Source organism: Melanotaenia boesemani, chromosome 10, assembly GCF_017639745.1.
Source record: "Melanotaenia boesemani isolate fMelBoe1 chromosome 10, fMelBoe1.pri, whole genome shotgun sequence".
In the NCBI taxonomy this organism is placed as follows: Eukaryota; Metazoa; Chordata; class Actinopteri; order Atheriniformes; family Melanotaeniidae; genus Melanotaenia; species Melanotaenia boesemani.
Window position 1 is genome coordinate 10,956,235 of NC_055691.1, and position 20,816 is coordinate 10,977,050.

Below are 20,816 nucleotides of genomic sequence, written 5' to 3' on the forward strand. Positions count from 1 at the left end.
AGGCCCGGCCCAGCCAAGAGCCCAACGCATCAGTGCCCCAGACGCCCATCCACCCCGAAGGAGCCCCCGGCGGGAGGGGAGAGAGCGAGAAGGAGAGCAGACTCCACCCCCATGAGCCCTAATCCCCCCCACTGCCCACCAGGACCCCCGCCGCCCCCCTTCCCCCTACCCCTCCCTTCGTCCCAACAAACACATTGTAATCCCAAGGGTACCTGCCCGGCATCGGATCAGCCCGACCCCGATGGCATGCCCAGGGCAACCAAGCCCCCCCGAGGCCCTGGCAAGGTCTCCTGAGCTGGAGGGAGGCAGCCCCCAGACCCCCCGCCCGGCCCCCACCACCGCAACCCGGCCACCCAGCCCCAGGCCAGCCCCTCCGACCGCCCTGGACCCCCGGTCGCCCCCCGGCCCGCCCCCAGGGAGCACCAGCCCCCAGGCCCCCAAGGCCCCGGATCCAGTCAGACACACCGTCCCCCACCTAATGGCCCTCCTGACCATCGACCCAGAGAAACGGCCAGGGCCGATGGTCACCCAGTAAACAAAGTTTAGGACATGCAGGAATGTTACATCTAACCCATGTTGATAAATCCTCACAAACCTTATTCCAGAACTTCTGGACAGGTGCACAAAGCCATAAAGCGTGTAAGTAATCATCTGCTGTGTTACCTGTGCACTGTGTGCAGATATTTGAGTGATTAAGACCCATCTTGAACATCCTTTCTCATGTGTAATGCGTTCTATGGAGGACTTTGTATTGTATGAGTTGTAAATTTGGGCTGTCTGTCATATTAAAGGCATTAAGACATATTTGTAACCAAAATGGTTGACTAGGATTGATGGATAAATCTATCTCCCATTTTGAAGTAGGTAGGGAATTTGAGTCATCTATTTTTAACATTAATCTGTATATTTTTGAAAGTAATTTGGGGGTACAGAGGTCCATAAAATCTGCTACTATTGGAGGAAGTTCCAGGTCTGTTCGGTGAAGGGGGAATTTTGTGTGTATTATGGTTTTTAATTGTTGATATTCTTAGAATCTGTTGCTGTTAATCCCATATTGTGATGAGAGTGTATTAAAAGATAAAATGTTTCTGTTATGGCTAATATGTTCAAAGTATTTAATTCCTTTGTTAATCTATTGGTTAAAGTTTAGCATATTTTTGTTTAGTAGAATATCAGGATTGTTCCAGATGGGTGTGAGTTTACATGGTATTATTGAGGAGTTGGTTTTTTTGAGGAATTCCCACCAGGCTGTCAGAGAAGTGCTGATGTTGACACTTTTGAAGCGCTTTTGCTTTTTTATACTTAAGCTGAAAAAAGGAAGATCAGAAATTTCCAAATTGTCACAAAATGTTTGTTCTACAGTATATCTATCTGCAGGTCATCTAGTGGACTAGGTTTGAGCCATTTTAGGACATATTGCAATCTGTTAGCTAGGAAGTAATGTTGAAAGTTAGGCAGGTCTAATCGTCCCCTATCTTTCGGCTTCTGTAAAGTTTTTAAACTGATCCGGGGTGGTTCATTTTTCCAGAAAAATCGGGAGATGTGTGATTCTAGCGAGTTTGATTGATCTTGAATCAAACATAAAACAATTATAGTTGACTGTCAATACTCTAATACTTTTTAAATACTTCAAAACTGACATTTAATGAACACATGTATTTTTGTTGATCACCAATGTGCTCATTTAAATATTAAAACATTCCAATATTTACATAAAACAAATAAACATACAAATGAAGGATATTTGGCTTTTCTATGATGTCAGAATGTATCTATTTTGCGCTATAATCTCTATTGATAAACTTATGTTTTTAATTGCACAACATCCTGCACTTCATTAAGATCATTAACCACAAATAAGCCAAAACTGTCTGAACCATGAATGGACCAGAAAGTATTCTGGGTCAATGACAGCTTGTATGTAAACAGTCCTGTTTAGACACCATCTGACCAGGCTACACCTAACCCATGACACTAATTATGTTGCATATACCCACCACTGTTGTAACCGTTCTTCTATAAATTGTTTTTGAAGGAATTACCATTTCATGATTGTACTTAAATGTCTTACATTCATGATCTCATTGTATTATGAACTTTGGATATTTTGTGTCAATTTTACCAGAAAGTTGACTATTCCTGACTTAGGAGTGAATAGTATGTATATATGCATATATATGAGACATGGTATCCAGGTAACCATTGCATTTTCATATTGTTAGTATTTTATTCCAATAATCCAGTTAAACCCAACTTGACAACATATCACTCCTTAGGACTTTTATCAACTCACCTCCAAACAACTTTCAGGACTGATTACAGTTTGTATATCATATTGTTCTTGGTGTTAAAGACGCATCATCTACCTGCTTCAGAGCCCACTCTCACCTGGACCAATCAGGCAGCACTTTGAGGACTATGTTCTCCATTTTCTCAAGTGCTTTTGGGAAAAATTCAGCTGCTCTGTCGGGGGAAGATCCATAAATTCCAGGATGATACCTCCCTGGATTCCCTGCTCCAAAACAGCTGACTCAAACTCATAGGCTGATGGACTCATTTAATTTAAGTCTGGTGTGCTGCACTGAAAACCTGCAAGCCTGTGTCCCTTGTGGGCCTAAATTGAGTTGTCTAGAGGAAAGTTGTCTAGAGGAAAGGACTGAGCGTACTTCTTAAGGAAACTAAAATCATTCAATGTCTGATTGTTTTATGTCTTCTGTAAGTCTGTTGTAGAAAGTGCAATCTGCTTTCCAGCATCTGCTGGGGCAGCAGAACCAGAACCTGAGCCCTAAAGAAAGTGATTAAACCGATTAGTTCTGGAGCTGAGGGAGATGTGACTGTCCAGAAGGAAATAATGTATAAGCTGCTGGACATAAAGGACAACTACACACCCTCTACACAACACTGAGGAAATAGTATGTTCAATCAGTCTCCATCAGGTTTGCTTGAATGCAGAAAAGTATAAGAGATCATTACAGCCAGTAGCCATCGTCCTCTGGATTAAGTAATTCATCATCATCATAATTGTTTCCTTAATAAAACAACACCCTGTCACAACACTAAAATGACCTTTTGGGATTAATCAAGTATTTTGGTGACACCATCACACTGGTAACATTAAGAAAGTGACTTAAAAGTTCTCATATTTGCAATTAACTGTTCACGTAAATTCAGCGCCTCTAGCTTAAGGTGCTGTTTGAGCCTGAGAGAGGTAGATGGATTCTGCCAGAGGTACGATCTGTTAGAAAGCATGTTTCCATTAATCAGATCATCATGGAATGTCTAAAAGAAACAAGTAAAGGGCAAACATGAACTCAATGAAAGAGGATGTAATTACTAACATCAAAATATGTTTAATAATTACCTTTATCTGATCCTTGGAAAACATGGCCAGAACCCCTCCTCTCTCAACTGTATCCACAATCCTGCAGACAACGTGCAAAAATAAAAGATTACATGACTGTAGTGACTTTATAAAGTACATATTTTTATAGTACAGATAAAACATAAAATACTGTTTTTTTTTGTATGTTTTTAAAAATTGACTAATGCTCGTATCTATTAGATTTACAAAACCTCCAAATTATTTTATGATCAATGATTAATGTCTTGAAAAAACATGGTTTTAGACAACTGAAAGATACTCTTTTCTTGTAAAGATGACAAGGATTTAGGATTAGTAATGCTCCCAAGGAGGCATTTCACTATGTTTCAATCAACATTTATTCAGATTTTCTTAAAGAAGTGCAGTACGTCAGCAAAATGTTCATCTTTTGCTGCTTTTTGCTTCTGTTATTCTTATGTGACACCAAAATGACATGACATGACATGACAAAGTGACATCTTATGTGACACAAGAAAATGGTGTTGTGCCTTGTCCTGTCACTGGAATCTGCACATCCACAGTTGAATGGCTCATTTTTTTGTAGTTCGTGGCATTTTCCTGCACAATCTTTGTGCAACCAGCCCTTGCATGTTTGGCACTGCATCCACTCCAGAGTCTCCACATCTGGGTACAGCAATCTACATAAAAAGAAAGAACAGTTTATGATTTTGAAACACATACACAATACAATTGTTATGCTTGTACAGTGCATATAAATGCATTTTCAAGAGGAAAATAAGTCTACCACAGATGTAAATATACAAAACTCAATGAAGTTCTTTTGTTATTTTATTAAAACAAAACAAGTCATCAAATATTTCAGTTTTTAAAATAACCAACAACCCCACCTCTGTCCTGTGCTTTGTGAAGTCTGGAAAAAGCAGAACTTATGTGGATCAGCCATGCACAGTTGTTTGTTATTTGATGCCTTCTCTGCCACGTTTACCTGAACAAGTCATTTTTTAGAATGATGTTCATGCCTATTTGGCAAGTAGGTCATGAAAAATGACGGAAACATTTTGGACGTTAATGACTAAATGAGACAACCAAGTGTAAACTGTGTATTAACAAAGCTTAAAATCTATAAAATCTTAAGTTTTATGCATCAAGGTCCCTCTTCATAACTAACCTCTGTGTCCTGCTCACACTTTCTCTTTAGCCTGAAAACTGGAGCATGCCTTCCCTCAAGGAGCTCCTGGCATTCCTTGGTCCAGTGGGCAAATACTTTTCCATAACTAAAATGAAATTGTATCATTAAAATCTTATTATCAATGTAAACAATTTGTCAACGTAAACAATGACAAGTCTGTCAAAAGCAATAACTGAATAAAAACTGAGAAGATAAAGAGTCAGTTTGAAAGCACTTTAGTTTGATGGCAACACGGGCAACTTTCCTTTCTGTTGCAATAATGTTAAAGCAAGAGTGAAAAAATATGTAAATGACAAAACTAACAAAAACCAACTAAAATAGTCCTTTTGTACCTGTTCAAAGTGTTGTTCTCCAATAGCAACAGGCACCACCACCTCCGCAAAACAGGCATGTCAACCTCAAATAATTGTTAGTTTTCATTTTAGTGCACAACACAAAATTAAGACGCCAGGATTTAATTTTTCACAAAGAAATCTACTTACAATTGTGTAGTCAAACTTTGCATTCAGGGCAATGTACAAAGCGGACTGTAGCAAAAAAGTAAAACCAGGTCACAACTTTAAGGTTAATACAAACTTCAAAATGGGAAAATTGCACTAAATCATCCATTTGCATTATATCACATCAAAAGTACCCATTGTGCAAGTATACAACTTTAAATTTGATGAGAATGCTGAAAATGGGAAAATGTACATATTTGCACAGCAACTTGCTATGACCTACCGTTAACATGAATATGCCACAGTCTGATCCAAAGTCTTGCTTTGGAAAGCCCTATTTAAGAAAAGCAAACATTAATAGTGTAATTAATTACATGTTTTGTTTGACCTCTGTAAAATATACCTCAAAATCTTTGCACGTTTTCTTTGTCCATGTACCTGGACGTATCTTCTGAGCAACATCCCTGTATATTGAAAAGTAAGAGAAGAACACTTGTGAAAATGAAAGAAATGAATAAAAAGCTTGTGTATAACTATCGATAAGAATGCAAAGGTCATATGAACATGACCAAATAAAATTTAAAATTCTTAGTAATGCTCATACCTATGAAACATAGTGGCAAGAAAGACTATGTGAAACCCCTGTATCCACAAGCACTGTGTTAAAAAGTGTGTTAAAAGACCTTAAATAAAATATATGGTATTAGGTTAACCACATAGTGTTTTTCTTTTTTTGTGATGGAGATGTTATTAAAAAAATCATAGTTTTCCAATTGTTATAGTAGACTAGGTAATTTGAAAGGGATGCATATATTTTTTCTTGCCACAGTAAAAATGTCAGAGGAACACGACCAAAAAAATGTAAAGGTCAGAGGAACACGACCAAATCCAAAATTTATTTTAGTGTAACCTCAGGAGTGGCATGTACTGGTGGCCTCTAAATCCTGACTGTCTGTGCATAAAGGGAGTCTAGAAAGAGAATCTCCCTCTGAGCTGGCTTGATGACCTAAAGAAAACAGCCATTGTTTTTAGAGTAACATCTGTTTTATATAGCAGTGTTTCAAATTACTGTACATCGTTCCATAGAGTATATTGTACATTGGAAAGAACAATCTTCTCTATCATTTCAAAGCAGGCATTCCCAATCTAGGAAAAATGTATTTATTAATTGTAAAATACAATCATACTGTATATAAAGTATTATGTGTACAATTAACTTACAGTGGAGTCCATATCTTGCCTCAGGCCCAGTGTCAGAAAGTCTGATCGAGTCAAGGTACTTTTCAATGTACGTACAATGACTTCATTGCCTGGCCTTCTGGTGTCCAAAACATAATTGAGCTGGGGGAAAAACAAACAAACAATTATTAAAGAACAATTCACACCTGTGTAAATGTTTCATTTGTGACCCTCCTTATGCAATTTTAAAAGAAAAAAGTATTACCACTTGCTCTTGATCCTGATGCAAAATAAATGACCAGGAGGACCGTTTAACTTGCACTGAGTATAACTCTGTAATATTTGCACAGTGAGGCCCACAGGATAGTGCTGCATTAGAGGACTTGGGTGGGGTTTTGCAGTCAATAACAGTTTCTTCTTCACTGAATTTGGTTTCTAAAGACAAGAGAAAGAACAAGGTAATGACAACCTTGGAATTTCACCTAAAGCATAAAATATACAAGGACACAGAATGTACCTGCACTGAGAGAGCCCAAATCTGTTAGTGTTTGTTGTAGTGTTGTTGAGCATGGCTCTGCTGCCACACTATTGTTGTCAGTGGACATTTGCTGACCTTAACGTTAGGGTACAAAAACACAATTTAAAATAAATAAATAAAATAAAATTGGCATTGTCTAAATATTCAATTAAAGAGAATTGAATGTTCTTGTGTATGATAAAGTTTGAGATTACCTAGTATCACCTGGCCCGAATCTGACAGGGTTGTAGCATGTAGCTGTTGGACTTGTAGACCTCTTAACTGACGTTTCAGCAGTTTTTCATTTTGATTATTGTTTTTGTGTTCCAGGATGTTGCGCATGAGAAAGATGTGAGCAGAAGGACCCATGTTGTTAAAAAAGTAGTTGTTGCTCTGCTAGTTGACTGTTCAAAGTTGCTTGAAGTTCTGCGCCTTACGTATACTTCTAAGTACTTCCTGTGAGTCTTTTGCATTTGCCTGATGAAATTTGTCATACAGGACATAGTGATTGTTAGAGCCTGTACTAGGATGGCCATTTGGCAATGGAGGTTGAAGTTTTTCAACCAGCCATGAAAGATGCACTCTGAGTTTGCCATGGGCAGCAGCCTCAACATTCTCTTTTGTTGGGTCTGCAAGTCTTCTGTCAAAAAGCTGGAATGGTGGGTTATTTGGAACTCTTGATTTGGCATGGGCAACCAAACCGCGTTTCAAAGTCATAAATGCAGACGTTGGGTAAATGCTTTCATGACCGTAGGAGGTCTGCAAAATCCCTAGGGCTTTCTGCTCTGAGGTTGAACTTCAAACTGTAGACAATGCCATGGGGACACATAATGACAGACCAGCCACCTTTGGGAATTCAAAATAAATATTAAGTTGAACTTATTTTCTCTCTTTGATGTAATTATTGTAAAAAAAATGACATTTTCATACTCACCAGAGGCCCCCCAAATTGAAATATCTTATCATAGGCCTGCCTGCTCTTCATCTCCTCCCGCAGCTGGTTAATGAGGTCCATGCAGGACCCCTTTGTGTCCATATTGTAGCTTTTGCACAGCTTTTGAATAGTAGATACCTATACCAGAATATATTGAGTGAAGTAAGTATATCAATCTGTGGCAGTGAAGTAATAACTGAACTTATTTATATCTTTAAATGTAAATTTGGATTTATGATCTACATCCTCCCTTTGCTGTAGCAAGAGAACAAAAAACTTATATAGGATTACAAGACTGTATGCTGAATATCAGAGGAACACTGACATAGCACTTCATATATTGAAGTCAGGTGCAAATATATTTGAAAATAAAATAATATAAAAAAATAATAAGTTCACCGTGCCTTCTGTCTTAATAGCACATCAACAAGGTAGTGCTCTGTTAGGCCACCTAGTTGAGGTTCTCCAGAGGATTTCTGCGATGGCACCTTTTCATACTCTGTGTTTAGAACAGTGTTGCTTTGACGAGTCTCCTCTCCGGTCCAATTTGCCCAGATGTCGTACGTTGGTTTTACAACAAATGGATTCTGTGAAGGGACTTCATGGATAACAGACATTAACATATAAATTCTGAGGAGAACCACACAAATTATACAATGAATCTTGCTCCAGTTTTAAAGATTTAGATGGACTCACTCTGGAAAAATCCTCAGCTGATCATGTGAAGACTGATCGATTCCCAGAAAGCCACTATATCATGCTCACCATGAAAATCCTCTTTTGGTTGTTTGAGTTCACTCACTGAACTCAAGGAACATAATATTTAAATACCCTTAGATGAATCAAACTAGTGTTAATACATTTTACGTTACAACTATCTAATAAATATTCAACAAAGTAGGATACATACGCTCAAAACTGAACACTCCTTTTCTGTGGAGGTCCGTTACCACAACAGGAGGATAAAAGCCACAATTAACACAAGAGTATTTGTACTCTGTGTTGCAGAGTGCCTCAAAATGGCAATACCCTTGAAAAATTAGGTCATGGGCTGGAAAGTCAATCTTCAATAAACTCTCAAGACAGCTGATAACCCGGGAAACTGAGACATGATTCTGTAGAAAGAACAGGAAAATATTTGTAATCACGCAAATACCCAGACAAGTCTAAGCACAAACTAGTGGTAGCAACCCTTAATATCTTGAAGATTTATTTAAATGAGCACAATAAGAAAAATTACTACACAACATGAATTCATATATTCCATGAAAACACTTCAGTTGCTATTTTAATACATAAAAGCCAGACGTGACATATATGTTACATACAGTTTTAGACATTTTGCTTCAATTTATGGTATAAACTTTGCTCAAAATCCTGTTGAACACAATGTGATACTTGTCTTCTGTCCCCTAACAGATATCCAGATGCAGAAAACCCCATTATAATATTTTTAATATATCAATGTATCAACAACAGTGACTGGAAGAAAATCAAGTAAACTTTGAATCAATTTTAGGACCTTGGCTAATTTAAGACATGTGTGACATCACAAGTCAAAACATTGTTTGTTTGTTGTTTCTCACACTCACCTGGGGTTTGTGCCTCAAGTACACACAAAGCTGCAGAGTTAGAATGACATGGTCACTGAAGTTGTGTAGTCCGTCTCTCCACTCTTGGTATCGATACCATTTTACATTTGGTGCAGTGTCTATTGTAAGATGCACACCTCCACCTTGGAGCCACCAAAAAAAATTGTTTTCCATTATTTTATGTAGAACTTCATGTCGTAGTGGTTCTTCAGTGGCAGTGGTTGTGCAATAATCGACAGATTGAATGTGATGGCACATGCTAAAAGACAGTCCACTACGTTGCACATTTTGTTTTTTGTTGTTCGCCCCATGTCTTGCGCTGAACATGTACTGGCACACTGAAACCCCTAGATGTTTTTCTGACTGCATAGATCCCATTGCTTTGGTCAACACATATGCTTTTTAAATGGGATTTTGCTGTAATGTCTTCATTTTGGCCATGTTTTCTCTGTATATGAACCAACAAATAAGTAGGCAGTGAGGGAACCTGACATGGGATAATGGCACATTTACTTCTTCCTCTTGAATTGTGGGTTGGTCTGCGGCGGTAGTAGGTGTTGACTGATTCAAATCTATGGAAACTGTGGGGGTATTGGGTGATGATGTTTGAGCATAGGAGTGGTCTGTAGTTAGTGAAGACACTGATGGTGTAAGCGAGTATGAATGGTCTACACTCACTAATGATAGCATATAGTCCTTTGTTGGCTGGGCCTTTGGTGACGATGACTCTGATGGGGACACCACTATTGTGGGTTGGACCGCAGGGGTTTTATCACCTTTTTTTTTTACATTCGGTCAGATGTATAGTTGCGTCATCCTTACAGATTATAGTCTTATCACAAAAAGGACAATGGAAATGACCTCCAACTCGGCGGGACAAATTGCACCTGCAGATGACGTTTTCTGTAAAAGGAAAGTAATTTTTCTTAAAAATGTTTATATTACTGGCATCTTGCACAAAAAGGACTTAATATGGGCGTAGAACTTAATTCAAACTATTTAAAGTGGAATGTTTATTTAGTTTTCATTAATATAGTTTAAATTTGTTTGAGTTAGTCTTGACTGTGGAGCCCTGGAGTAAGGTAAGTAGGACTAAATAAGGACACCTGGTTTGTTTTTAATCTGGGTGATTATAATAGCATACCAAGCTTAGAACTCAAAGCAACAACAGTTAAAATATGACAGCCTTACACAAGCAATAACAAATATACCAATTCAACATAACTGTTACATGTAAAATGTATAAGACCAGAAACAGATCATTCTTATCAACATACCTTGGAAATGTACTGCATTGTGGTTCCTTAAGTGCCTGTCAATCACCCCATCACTCGCAGTCTTAAAATGAGGGCAGAGAGGACACCCAAACCCAGGCAACAACCGGTTTCGCTCCAAATGGTTATCTTTAGTAATTATTGATAGATGCACCTGGACAAGAGAAGGTCACCATAATACTTATTAGTGAACAGCTTGTAATACAAGCTGGCAGGTTGTACACTGTTAATCCTTTACCAATACAGAAAGCAAATGGAGGAGGAATTACAACTCTGTGTATCCACAAAATTAATAAAAACTGCTATTAGGAGTGACTATATACGGTATGTTATTTGTTTACACCAATCTTTTCCGGTGTCGAGGTCTCCTTGCATTCCGGAATAGAGTTGAGGTATGGCGGCGCTGAGTCCGCCATCTTATCTGCAGTTGGGTGCCTCTCAGACAGCTCCGTCACATCAAACAACCAGCTGACCTTTAAGGTCCATATTGCCTCACTTGCCCCGTCTTGCCGATATCAGACCCTACCTGACAGAATACACTGCACAGCTCCTGGTCCAGGCTCTGGTCATTCCATGCACTGACTAAAACAACTCCTTACTGGCTGGAACTGCCAGCATGCTCAGTAAAACCCTTGCAGATGATTCAGAATGCAGCAGCACGTCTGGTCTTCTCTGCTGCTAATCGCTCTTCACTGGCTTCCAGTTGCAGCAAGCATCAAATTCAAAACTCTGATTCTGGCTTACGAATCAAAAACCCAAACAGCTCCAGTCTACCGCCACTTCTTAATCCATGTTACTGCCTCTATCACTTCACAACAGCATCTTGGTGCCTCCTGTTTGAATTCTTGCTAGAATAGAATCTCCATACTGGGAAAACACATATTGGGTAGAAACCATGTAGTGTTCATGCCAGGCTTCTAGTGGGCAGTGAAACTTGGCAACGACACACCCAGGTGTGCACCACATCCTCATAAAACACGAAAACACAACAACTAAATCACCTCAAACTCTGTTACCATGGAAACCAGAGACCAGAAGGCAACAAAACGTTTCCATTTTACTGTCTCAGCATTGTGGTGTAAACAGGAGCTCATTTTCCTACCGTCTCTGTGTTGCAATAATCTCAAACATTTTCAGAAATTTGAAATATACAGAATATGTATTGATCTTGTGTCGGCTCAGAACTGCAGACCAGCATCATAGCCAGGTCTCAGTGTGGTCCAGTTCTCATCAGAGACTGTCATCTTTCCCTTAGACCTGCTGAATGTCTCCCATTACCTTTTCTTAAACCTGGGACATTTTACAATGAGGTCCAGGAAAAGAGTTTATGAAAAGATGATTGGAGGTCTTTTTCTACTTTTACCAGACCCCTGCTGTCTCATACTTTATATCATAAATAAAAGAAGCACATTTGTGAAAGCAAGATATTTATGACTGACAGGTGACTTTTAAAGATGTCTAATGTGGATTCCAAAGATCAAATAAGAATAAACATGAAACAGAGAACTAAACCATTCTGTACATCACTCAGTTTATTAACTGTCCAACAGAAGAAAACATGATATTTTGGTTTCACTGAGGAAATGTGAATAAATTTTTCAATGATTCTCTCTGACTTTAAGTTAAATTGTAAATGTGACTAAATCTGAATACAAAATTTCTTCATTTTTCCTTCTCTATCTTCTCTTCAGACTGAGCAGCTGTTCCGTCTCAGGTGAAGGATGTTCAGCTCTGTCCTCAGTTCTCAGCTCCCAGTCCTCCAGGCTGACAGAACTGGACCTGAGTATCTCCGACTCAGGAGTGGAGCAGCTGTCTGATGGACTGAAGAGTCCACACTGTAAACTGGAAACTCTCAGGTCAGATTTCTCTGCTGTTCTCACATGTTTTTCTCCTTTTTATGCCTGTTTGCACGATGAAATTTCCACACAAAATATAAAACTTATTTATTTGCATATTTAAAAAAGAAAAGGATTTCTACAGCAGTGGGATGAAAACTATCTCCATGCAGGGAAAACACATGTTGGGTAGAAACCATGTAGTGTTCATGCCAGGCTTCTAGTGGGCAGTGAAACTTGGCAACGACACACCCAGGTGTGCACCACATCCTCATAAGACCCGAAAACACAACAACAGAATGACCTCAAATGCTGTTACCATGAAAACCAGAGACCAGAAGGCAATAAAACATTTCTATTTTACTGTCTCAGCATTGTGGTGTAAACAGGAGCTCATTTTCCTACCGTCTCTGTGATGCAATAATCTCAAACATTTTCAGAAATATGTTTAAATAAATGAAATGAAACATCCCCAGATCTCCATCACTTCATTCTGATCACTGCTGTTAAGATACTTTTGGCTCATTTTATTTGGTTCGGAAGATATGTGTGCAGATCAGGTCCAGTCCAGTACTGAGTTTTGTTCAGGTTTATCCAGTTGTACTGACTGTGATTGGTGTGGATAAATGGGAGGACAGTGGAGTAAGAGGATCTGTGACAGCAACATGTTTCAGTCTTCTGACTTTTTCTTTCCTTTAACCAACAATCTTGGTGATGGAGTCATGTTTGATATGTGAACATACTAATATGATGTATAATTTAACTGGAACCCTGTGATCAGATGGTTTTAGATGAAGTATCTGAAGCTCTTTGTGGAGAATATGTATTGATCTTGTGTCGACTCAGAACTGCAGACCAGCATCATAGCCAGGTCTCAGTGTGGTCCAGTTCTCATCAGAGACCGTCATCTTTCCCTTAGACCTGCTGAAGGTCTCCCATTACCTTTTCTTAAACCTGGGACAATTTACAATGAGGTCCAGGAAAAGAGTTTATGAAAAGATGATTGGAGGTCTTTTTCTACTTTTACCAGACCCCTTCTGTCTCATACTTTATATCATAAATAAAAGAAGCACATTTGTGAAAGCAAGATATTTATGACTGACAGGTTACTTTTAAAGATGTCTAATGTGGATTCCAAAGATCAAATAAGAATAAACATGAAACAGAGAACTAAACCATTCTGTACATCACTCAGTTTATTAACTGTCCAACAGAAGAAAAGATGATATTTTGGTTTCACTGAGGAAATGTGAATGAATTTTTCTATGATTCTCTCTGACTTTAAGTTAAATTGTACATGTGATTAAATCTGAAGACAAATCTTCTTCATTTTCTTCAATATCTTCTCTTCAGGCTGAGTGTCTGTGGCCTCTCAGAGGGAAACGTTTCAGTTGTGTCCTCATTTCTCAGCTCCCAGTCCTTCAGGCTGACAGAACTGGACCTGAGTATCTCCGACTCAGGAGTGAAGCAGCTGTCTGATGGACTGAAGAGTCCACACTGTAAACTGGAAACTCTCAGGTCAGATTTCTCTGCTGTTCTCACATGTTTTTCTCCTTTTTATGCCTGTTTGCACGATAACATTTCCACACAAAATATAAAACTTATTTATTTGCATATTTAAAAAAGAAAAGGATTTCTACAGCAGCGGGATGAAAACTATCTCCGTGCAGGGAAAACACATGTTGGGTAGAAACCATGTAGTGTTCATGCCAGGCTTCTAGTGGGCAGTGAAACTTGGCAACGACACACCCAGGTGTTCACCACATCCTCATAAAACACGAAAACACAACAACAGAATGACCTCAAATGCTGTTACCATGGAAACCAGAGACCAGAAGGCAACAAAACGTTTCCATTTTACTGTCTCAGCATTGTGGTGTAAACAGGAGCTCATTTTCCTACCGTCTCTGTGATGCAATAATCTCAAACATTTTCAGAAATATGTTTAAATAAATGAAATGAAACATCCCCAGATCTCCATCACTTCATTCTGATCACTGCTGCTCAGATAGTTTTGGCTCATTTCATTTGGTTCGGAAGATATGTGTGCAGATCAGGTCCAGTCCAGTACTGAGTTTTGTTCAGGTTTATCCAGTTGTACTGACTGTGATTGGTGTGGATAAATGGGAGGACAGTGGAGTAAGAGGATCTGTGACAGCAACATGTTTCAGTCTTCTGACTTTTTCTTTCCTTTAACCAACAATCTTGATGATGGAGTCATGTTTGATATGTGAACATACATATATGATGTATAATTTCACTGGAATCCTGTGATCAGATGGCTTTAGATGAAGTATCTGAAGCTCTTTGTGGAGAATATGTATTGATCTTGTGTCGACTCAGAACTGCAGACCAGCATCATAGCCAGGTCTCAGTGTGGTCCAGTTCTCATCAGAGACCGTCATCTTTCCCTTAGACCTGCTGAATGTCTCCCATTACCTTTTCTTAAACCTGGGACATTTTACAATGAGGTCCAGGAAAAGAGTTTATGAAAAGATGATTGGAGGTCTTTTTCTACTTTTACCAGACCCCTGCTGTCTCATACTTTATATCATAAATAAAAGAAGCACATTTGTGAAAGCAAGATATTTATGACTGACAGGTGACTTTTAAAGATGTCTAATGTGGATTCCAAAGATCAAATAAGAATAAACATGAAACAGAGAACTAAACCATTCTGTACATCACTCAGTTTATTAACTGTCCAACAGAAGAAAAGATGATATTTTGGTTTCACTGAGGAAATGTGAATAAATTTTCAATGATTCTCTCTGACTTTAAGTTAAATTGTACATGGGATTAAATCTGAAAACAAACATTCTTCATTTTCTTCAATATCTTCTCTTCAGGCTGAGTGTCTGTGGCCTCTCAGAGGGAAACGTTGCAGCTGTGTCCTCATTTCTCAGCTCCCAGTCCTTCAGGCTGACAGAACTGGACCTGAGTATCTCCGACTCAGGAGTGGAGCAGCTGTCTGATGGACTGAAGAGTCCACACTGTAAACTGGAAACTCTCAGGTCAGATTTCTCTGCTGTTCTCACATGTTTTTCTCCTTTTTATGCCTGTTTGCATGATAACATTTCCACACAAAATATAAAACTTATTTATTTGCATATTTAAAAAAGAAAAGGATTTCTACAGCAGTGGGATGAAAACTATCTCCGTGCAGGGAAAACACATGTTGGGTAGAAACCATGTAGTGTTCATGCCAGGCTTCTAGTGGGCAGTGAAACTTGGCAACGACACACCCAGGTGTGCAACACATCCTCATAAGACCCGAAAACACAACAACAGAATGACCTCAAATGCTGTTACCATGGAAACCAGAGACCAGAAGGCAACAAAACGTTTCTATTTTACTGTCTCAGCATTGTGGTGTAAACAGGAGCTCATTTTCCTGCCGTCTCTGTGATGCAATAATCTCAAACATTTTCAGAAATATGTATAAATAAATGAAATGAAACATCCCCAGATCTCCATCACTTCATTCTGATCACTGCTGCTCAGATACTTTTGGCTCATTTCATTTGGTTCAGAAGATATGTGTGCAGATCAGGTCCAGTCCAGTACTGAGTTTTGTTCAGGTTTATCCAGTTGTACTGACTGTGATTGGTGTGGATAAATGGGAGGACAGTGGAGTAAGAGGATCTGTGACAGCAACATGTTTCAGTCTTCTGACTTTTTCTTTCCTTTAACCAACAATCTTGGTGATGGAGTCATGTTTGATATGTAAACATACATATATGATGTATAATTTCACTGGAATCCTGTGATCAGATGGCTTTCTACATTCTAGAATGCGCCGCTAGGTGGCAGCAGCAATTGTAGTAGCTCTGTTTTTAACTTGTGATTTTTTGCAATATAGCCGTCTTTTTTAAGACATCAGCTGTCAATCTGTGTCTGTTCGGGTAGATTTTTCGCACTGGTCAGAGGCTGTGCTATACGGGAGATTTTTCTGAATATTTTTTTCTTTTTTGCAAGACTTGTTATTGTGAGTCTCCATGGCAACGAGACTTGTTTACCATCGGGATCAACTGATAAAACTCTCCAAACTCAAGATTATCAGTGAAACAACACTTCAAATCCCAACGGAGTTGAAAAGAAAGAGAAGAGGATGCAGGGCAGGAGCGAGGCAGAGAGAAAAACGGTGGCGATTCAAACCGTTTCTTCCAACGGTTGTTATGGGAAACGTGAGATCGCTAGTTAACAAAATTGATGAACTTCAGGTGCTAACCAGGTCTCTTAAAGAATACAGAGAGTGCAGTATTATGTGCTTCACCGAGACATGGCTGCATGAACACATCCCAGACTGTAATGCGTCTGTACACGGCTTCAGGACGGTCCGTGCAGACCGCAATAAACAACTCAGCGGGAAGCTGAAGGGAGGTGGAATTGCGGTGCTGGTAAACCAGCGCTGGTGTCATCCTGAACATGTCACTGTTAAAGAGAAGATCTGCAAAAGAGACATTGAACTGCTAGCTGTGAGTCTCCGCCCGTATTATTTACCCAGAGAGTTCACATGCGTTATTCTGGTAGCGGTATATATATTACCTGGTACCGCTCCAGACGCAGCCTGTGATGTCATTAACTCTGTAGTGGCCAGGCTTCAAACACAACATCCAAACGCATTTGTGGCGATCTCTGGAGATTTTAACAACATCTCCCTCTCTGCAACTCTACCAACTTTCCAACAGTTTGTCAGCTGCTCCACCAGAGAAAACAAAACGTTGGACTTATTTTATGCAAATATTAAAAATGCATACAGCTCCTTTGCCCTGCCACCTTTAGGAAGATCAGACCATAACCTAGTTCTTCTCTCCTCCTCCTACAAGCCCATCGTTCAGCAACAACCAGTCATTAGAAAGGCTATTAGAACCTGGTCTAATGAAGCTGAAGATGCTCTGAGAGGATGCTTCGAGGCTACAGACTGGAACGTCCTATGTGAACCTCATGGAGATGACATCAATGCCTTGACTGAGTGTGTGACAGATTATATTAACTTCTGTGTGGACAGCACTGTTCCAACAAGAACAGTGAGATGCTTCCCCAATAACAAACCCTGGATCACCAGTGACCTGAAAAAGCTGCTGAACATCAAAAAGAAAGCTTTTAGGGATGGAGACAGGGAGTTATTGAAGTCCACACAAAAACAACTTAAAACACAAATGAAGAAGTGCAAGGAGGACTACAGGAAGAAGTTGGAAAGTAAGCTTCAGAAAAACAATGTGAGGGATGTGTGGTCAGGAATGAAGAAGATCACTGGCTTCGGGATAAAGGAGGATCAGACTGATGGAGGTCTGGACAGAGCGAATGAACTGAACATGTTCTTCAATAGGTTTAGCTCACCTCCTGCTTCAACCCCAACTAGCCACACACCCTCCATGAGCCCACAGCTTTCCTGTCACACCTCCACTCTGTCACCCTGCAGCTCAGTCAAGGACCTGGACACAACCTCATCTCCCTCCACATCAGGACTTCCTGAAACCTCCTCTGCCTCCACCTCCACTCTGTCTGTCTCCTGTAACCAAGTCATGCAACAACTGGTGAAACTGAACCAGAACAAGGCTGCAGGTCCAGATGGTGTCAGTCCCAGAGTTCTCAAGACCTGCTCAAAACAGCTATGTCCGATTCTCCAGCACCTGTTCAACACCAGCCTGAGCCAGAGAAGAATCCCGGTGCTGTGGAAAACATCCTGCCTTGTTCCAGTGCCTAAAAAACCACAACCAGCTGAACCAAAAGACTACAGACCAGTCGCCCTGACATCTCACGTCATGAAAGTCCTGGAGAGACTCTTACTGGCTCACCTCAGCAAGCAGGTGAACACCTTTCAGGACCCATTACAGTTTGCATACCGTAATGGGCTTGGGGTTGAAGATGCCATCATATACCTGCTTCAGAGAGCCCACTCTCATCTGGACCAGTCAGGCAGCACTTTGAGGGTCATGTTCTTTGATTTCTCAAGTGCTTTTAATACGATTCAGCCTGCTCTGCTGTGTGAGAAGCTGCAGAAATTCCAGGTGGATCCCTCCACAACCACCTGGATTTACGACTACCTCACAAACAGACCACAGTTTGTGAGACTGAAAGGTTGTGTGTCTGAGATGGTGGTCAGCTGCACTGGAACACCACAAGGGACTGTACTTTCACCATTTCTATTCACGCTGTACACCTCAGACTTCCAGTACAACTCTGAGTTCTGTCATCTGCAGAAATACTCTGATGACTCAGCAGTTGTTGGGTGTATCAGTGATGGACAAGAAGCAGAGTACAGAGAACTGGTTGGTCAGTTTGTGAAATGGTGCGGTGACAATCATCTCATCTTGAATACCAAGAAAACAAAGGAGATGATTGTTGACTTCAGGAGGAACAAGAACACACATAGAAGTGAAATTTATAATGGAAGATCCTTCACACCCTCTACACAACGCCGTGACGAAACAACAGAGTGTGTTCAGTGGGAGGCTTGTTCAAGTCCGATGCAAGACAGAGAGATACAGAAGATCCTTCCTTCCAGCAGCTATCAGGCTGAAGAACAAAGCCCTTAATTAATTAATGTGATTGTTTAAAAAAAAAAAAAAAAAAAAAATTACTACTACTACAATATTGAATTTCCCTTTGGGATTAATAAAGTATTTTTCATTCATTCATTCATTTAGATAAAGTATCTGAAGCTCTTTGTGGAGAATATGTATTGATCTTGTGTCGACTCAGAACTGCAGACCAGCATCATAGCCAGGTCTCAGTGTGGTCCAGTTCTCATCAGAGACCGTCATCTTTCCCTTAGACCTGCTGAATGTCTCCCATTACCTTTTCTTAAACCTGGGACATTTTACAATGAGGTCCAGGAAAAGAGTTCATGAAAAGATGATTGGAGGTCTTTTTCTACTTTTACCAGACCCCTGCTGTCTCATACTTTATATCATAAATAAAAGAAGCACATTTGTGAAAGCAAGATATTTATGACTGACAGGTGACTTTTAAAGATGTCTAATGTGGATTCCAAAGATCAAATAAGAATAAACATGAAACAGAGAACTAAACCATTCTGTACATCACTCAGTTTATTAACTGTCCAACAGAAGAAAAGATGATATTTTGGTTTCACTGAGGAAATGTGAATTAATTTTTCAATGATTCTCTCTGACTTTAAGTTAAATTGTACATGTGATTAAATCTGAAGACAAATCTTCTTCATTTTCTTCAATATCTCCTCTTCAGGCTGAGTGTCTGTGGCCTCTCAGAGGGAAACGTTTCAGTTGTGTCCTCAGTTCTCAGCTCCCAGTCCTTCAGGCTGACAGAACTGGACCTGAGTATCTCTGACTCAGGAGTGAAGCAGCTGTCTGATGGACTGAAGAGTCCACACTGTAAACTGGAAACTCTCAGGTCAGATTTCTCTGCTGTTCTCACATGTTTTTCTCCTTTTTATGCCTGTTTGCACGATAACATTTCCACACAAAATATAAAACTCATTTATTTGCATATTTAAAAAAGAAAAGAATTTCTACAGCAGCGGAATGAAAACTATCTCCATGCAGGGAAAACACATGTTGGGTAGAAACCATGTAGTGTTCATGCCAGGCTTCTAGTGGGCAGTGAAACTTGGCAACGACACACCCAGGTGTGCACCACATCCTCATAAGACCCGAAAACACAACAACAGAATGACCTCAAATGCTGTTACCATGGAAACCAGACACCAGAAGGCAACAAAACGTTTCTATTTTACTGTCTCAGCATTGTGGTGTAAACAGGAGCTCATTTTCCTACCGTCTCTGTGATGCAATAATCTCAAACATTTTCAGAAATATGTTTAAATAAATGAAATGAAACATCCCCAGATCTCCATCACTTCATTCTGATCACTGCTGCTCAGATACTTTTGGCTCATTTCATTTGGTTCAGAAGATATGTGTGCAGATCAGGTCCAGTCCAGTACTGAGTTTTGTTCAGGTTTATCCAGTTGTACTGACTGTGATTGGTGTGGATAAATGGGAGGACAGTGGAGTAAGAGGATCTGTGACAGCAACATGTTTCAGTCTTCTGACTTTTTCTTTCCTTTAACCAACAATCTTGATGATGGAGTCATGTTTGATATGTGAACATACATATATGATGTATAATTTCACTGGAACCCTGTGATCAGATGGCTTTAGATGAAGTATCTGAAGCTCTTTGTGGAGAATGTGTATTGATCTTGTGTCGACTCAGAAGTGCAGACCAGCATCATAGCCAGGTCTCAGTGTGGTCCAGTTCTCATCAGAGAACGTCATCTTTCCCTTAGACCTGCTGAATATCTCCCATTACCTTTTCTTAAACCTGGGACATTTCACAATGAGGTCCAGGAAAAGAGTTTATGAAAAGATGATTGGAGGTCTTTTTCTACTTTTACCAGACCCCTGCTGTCTCATACTTTATATCATAAATAAAAGAAGCACATTTGTGAAAGCAAGATATTTATGACTGACAGGTGACTTTTAAAGATGTCTAATGTGGATTCCAAAGATCAAATAAGAATA

General features: G+C 39.7%; 1 protein-coding gene across 1 annotated transcript in view; it reads left to right on the top strand.

Annotated features, from left to right (window-relative positions):
• The window catches only part of LOC121646961 (NACHT, LRR and PYD domains-containing protein 12-like), a gene marked incomplete at both ends in the record, with an annotated part of 35,445 nt that overhangs the window by 5,964 nt on the left and 8,665 nt on the right, over window positions 1-20,816 (top strand). Inside the window, 2 exons of the mRNA XM_041996113.1 lie at window positions 12,160-12,324; window positions 19,519-19,683. Coding sequence (XP_041852047.1) covers window positions 12,160-12,324; window positions 19,519-19,683 — 330 coding nt within the window. The remainder of the gene's footprint in view (window positions 1-12,159; window positions 12,325-19,518; window positions 19,684-20,816) is intronic.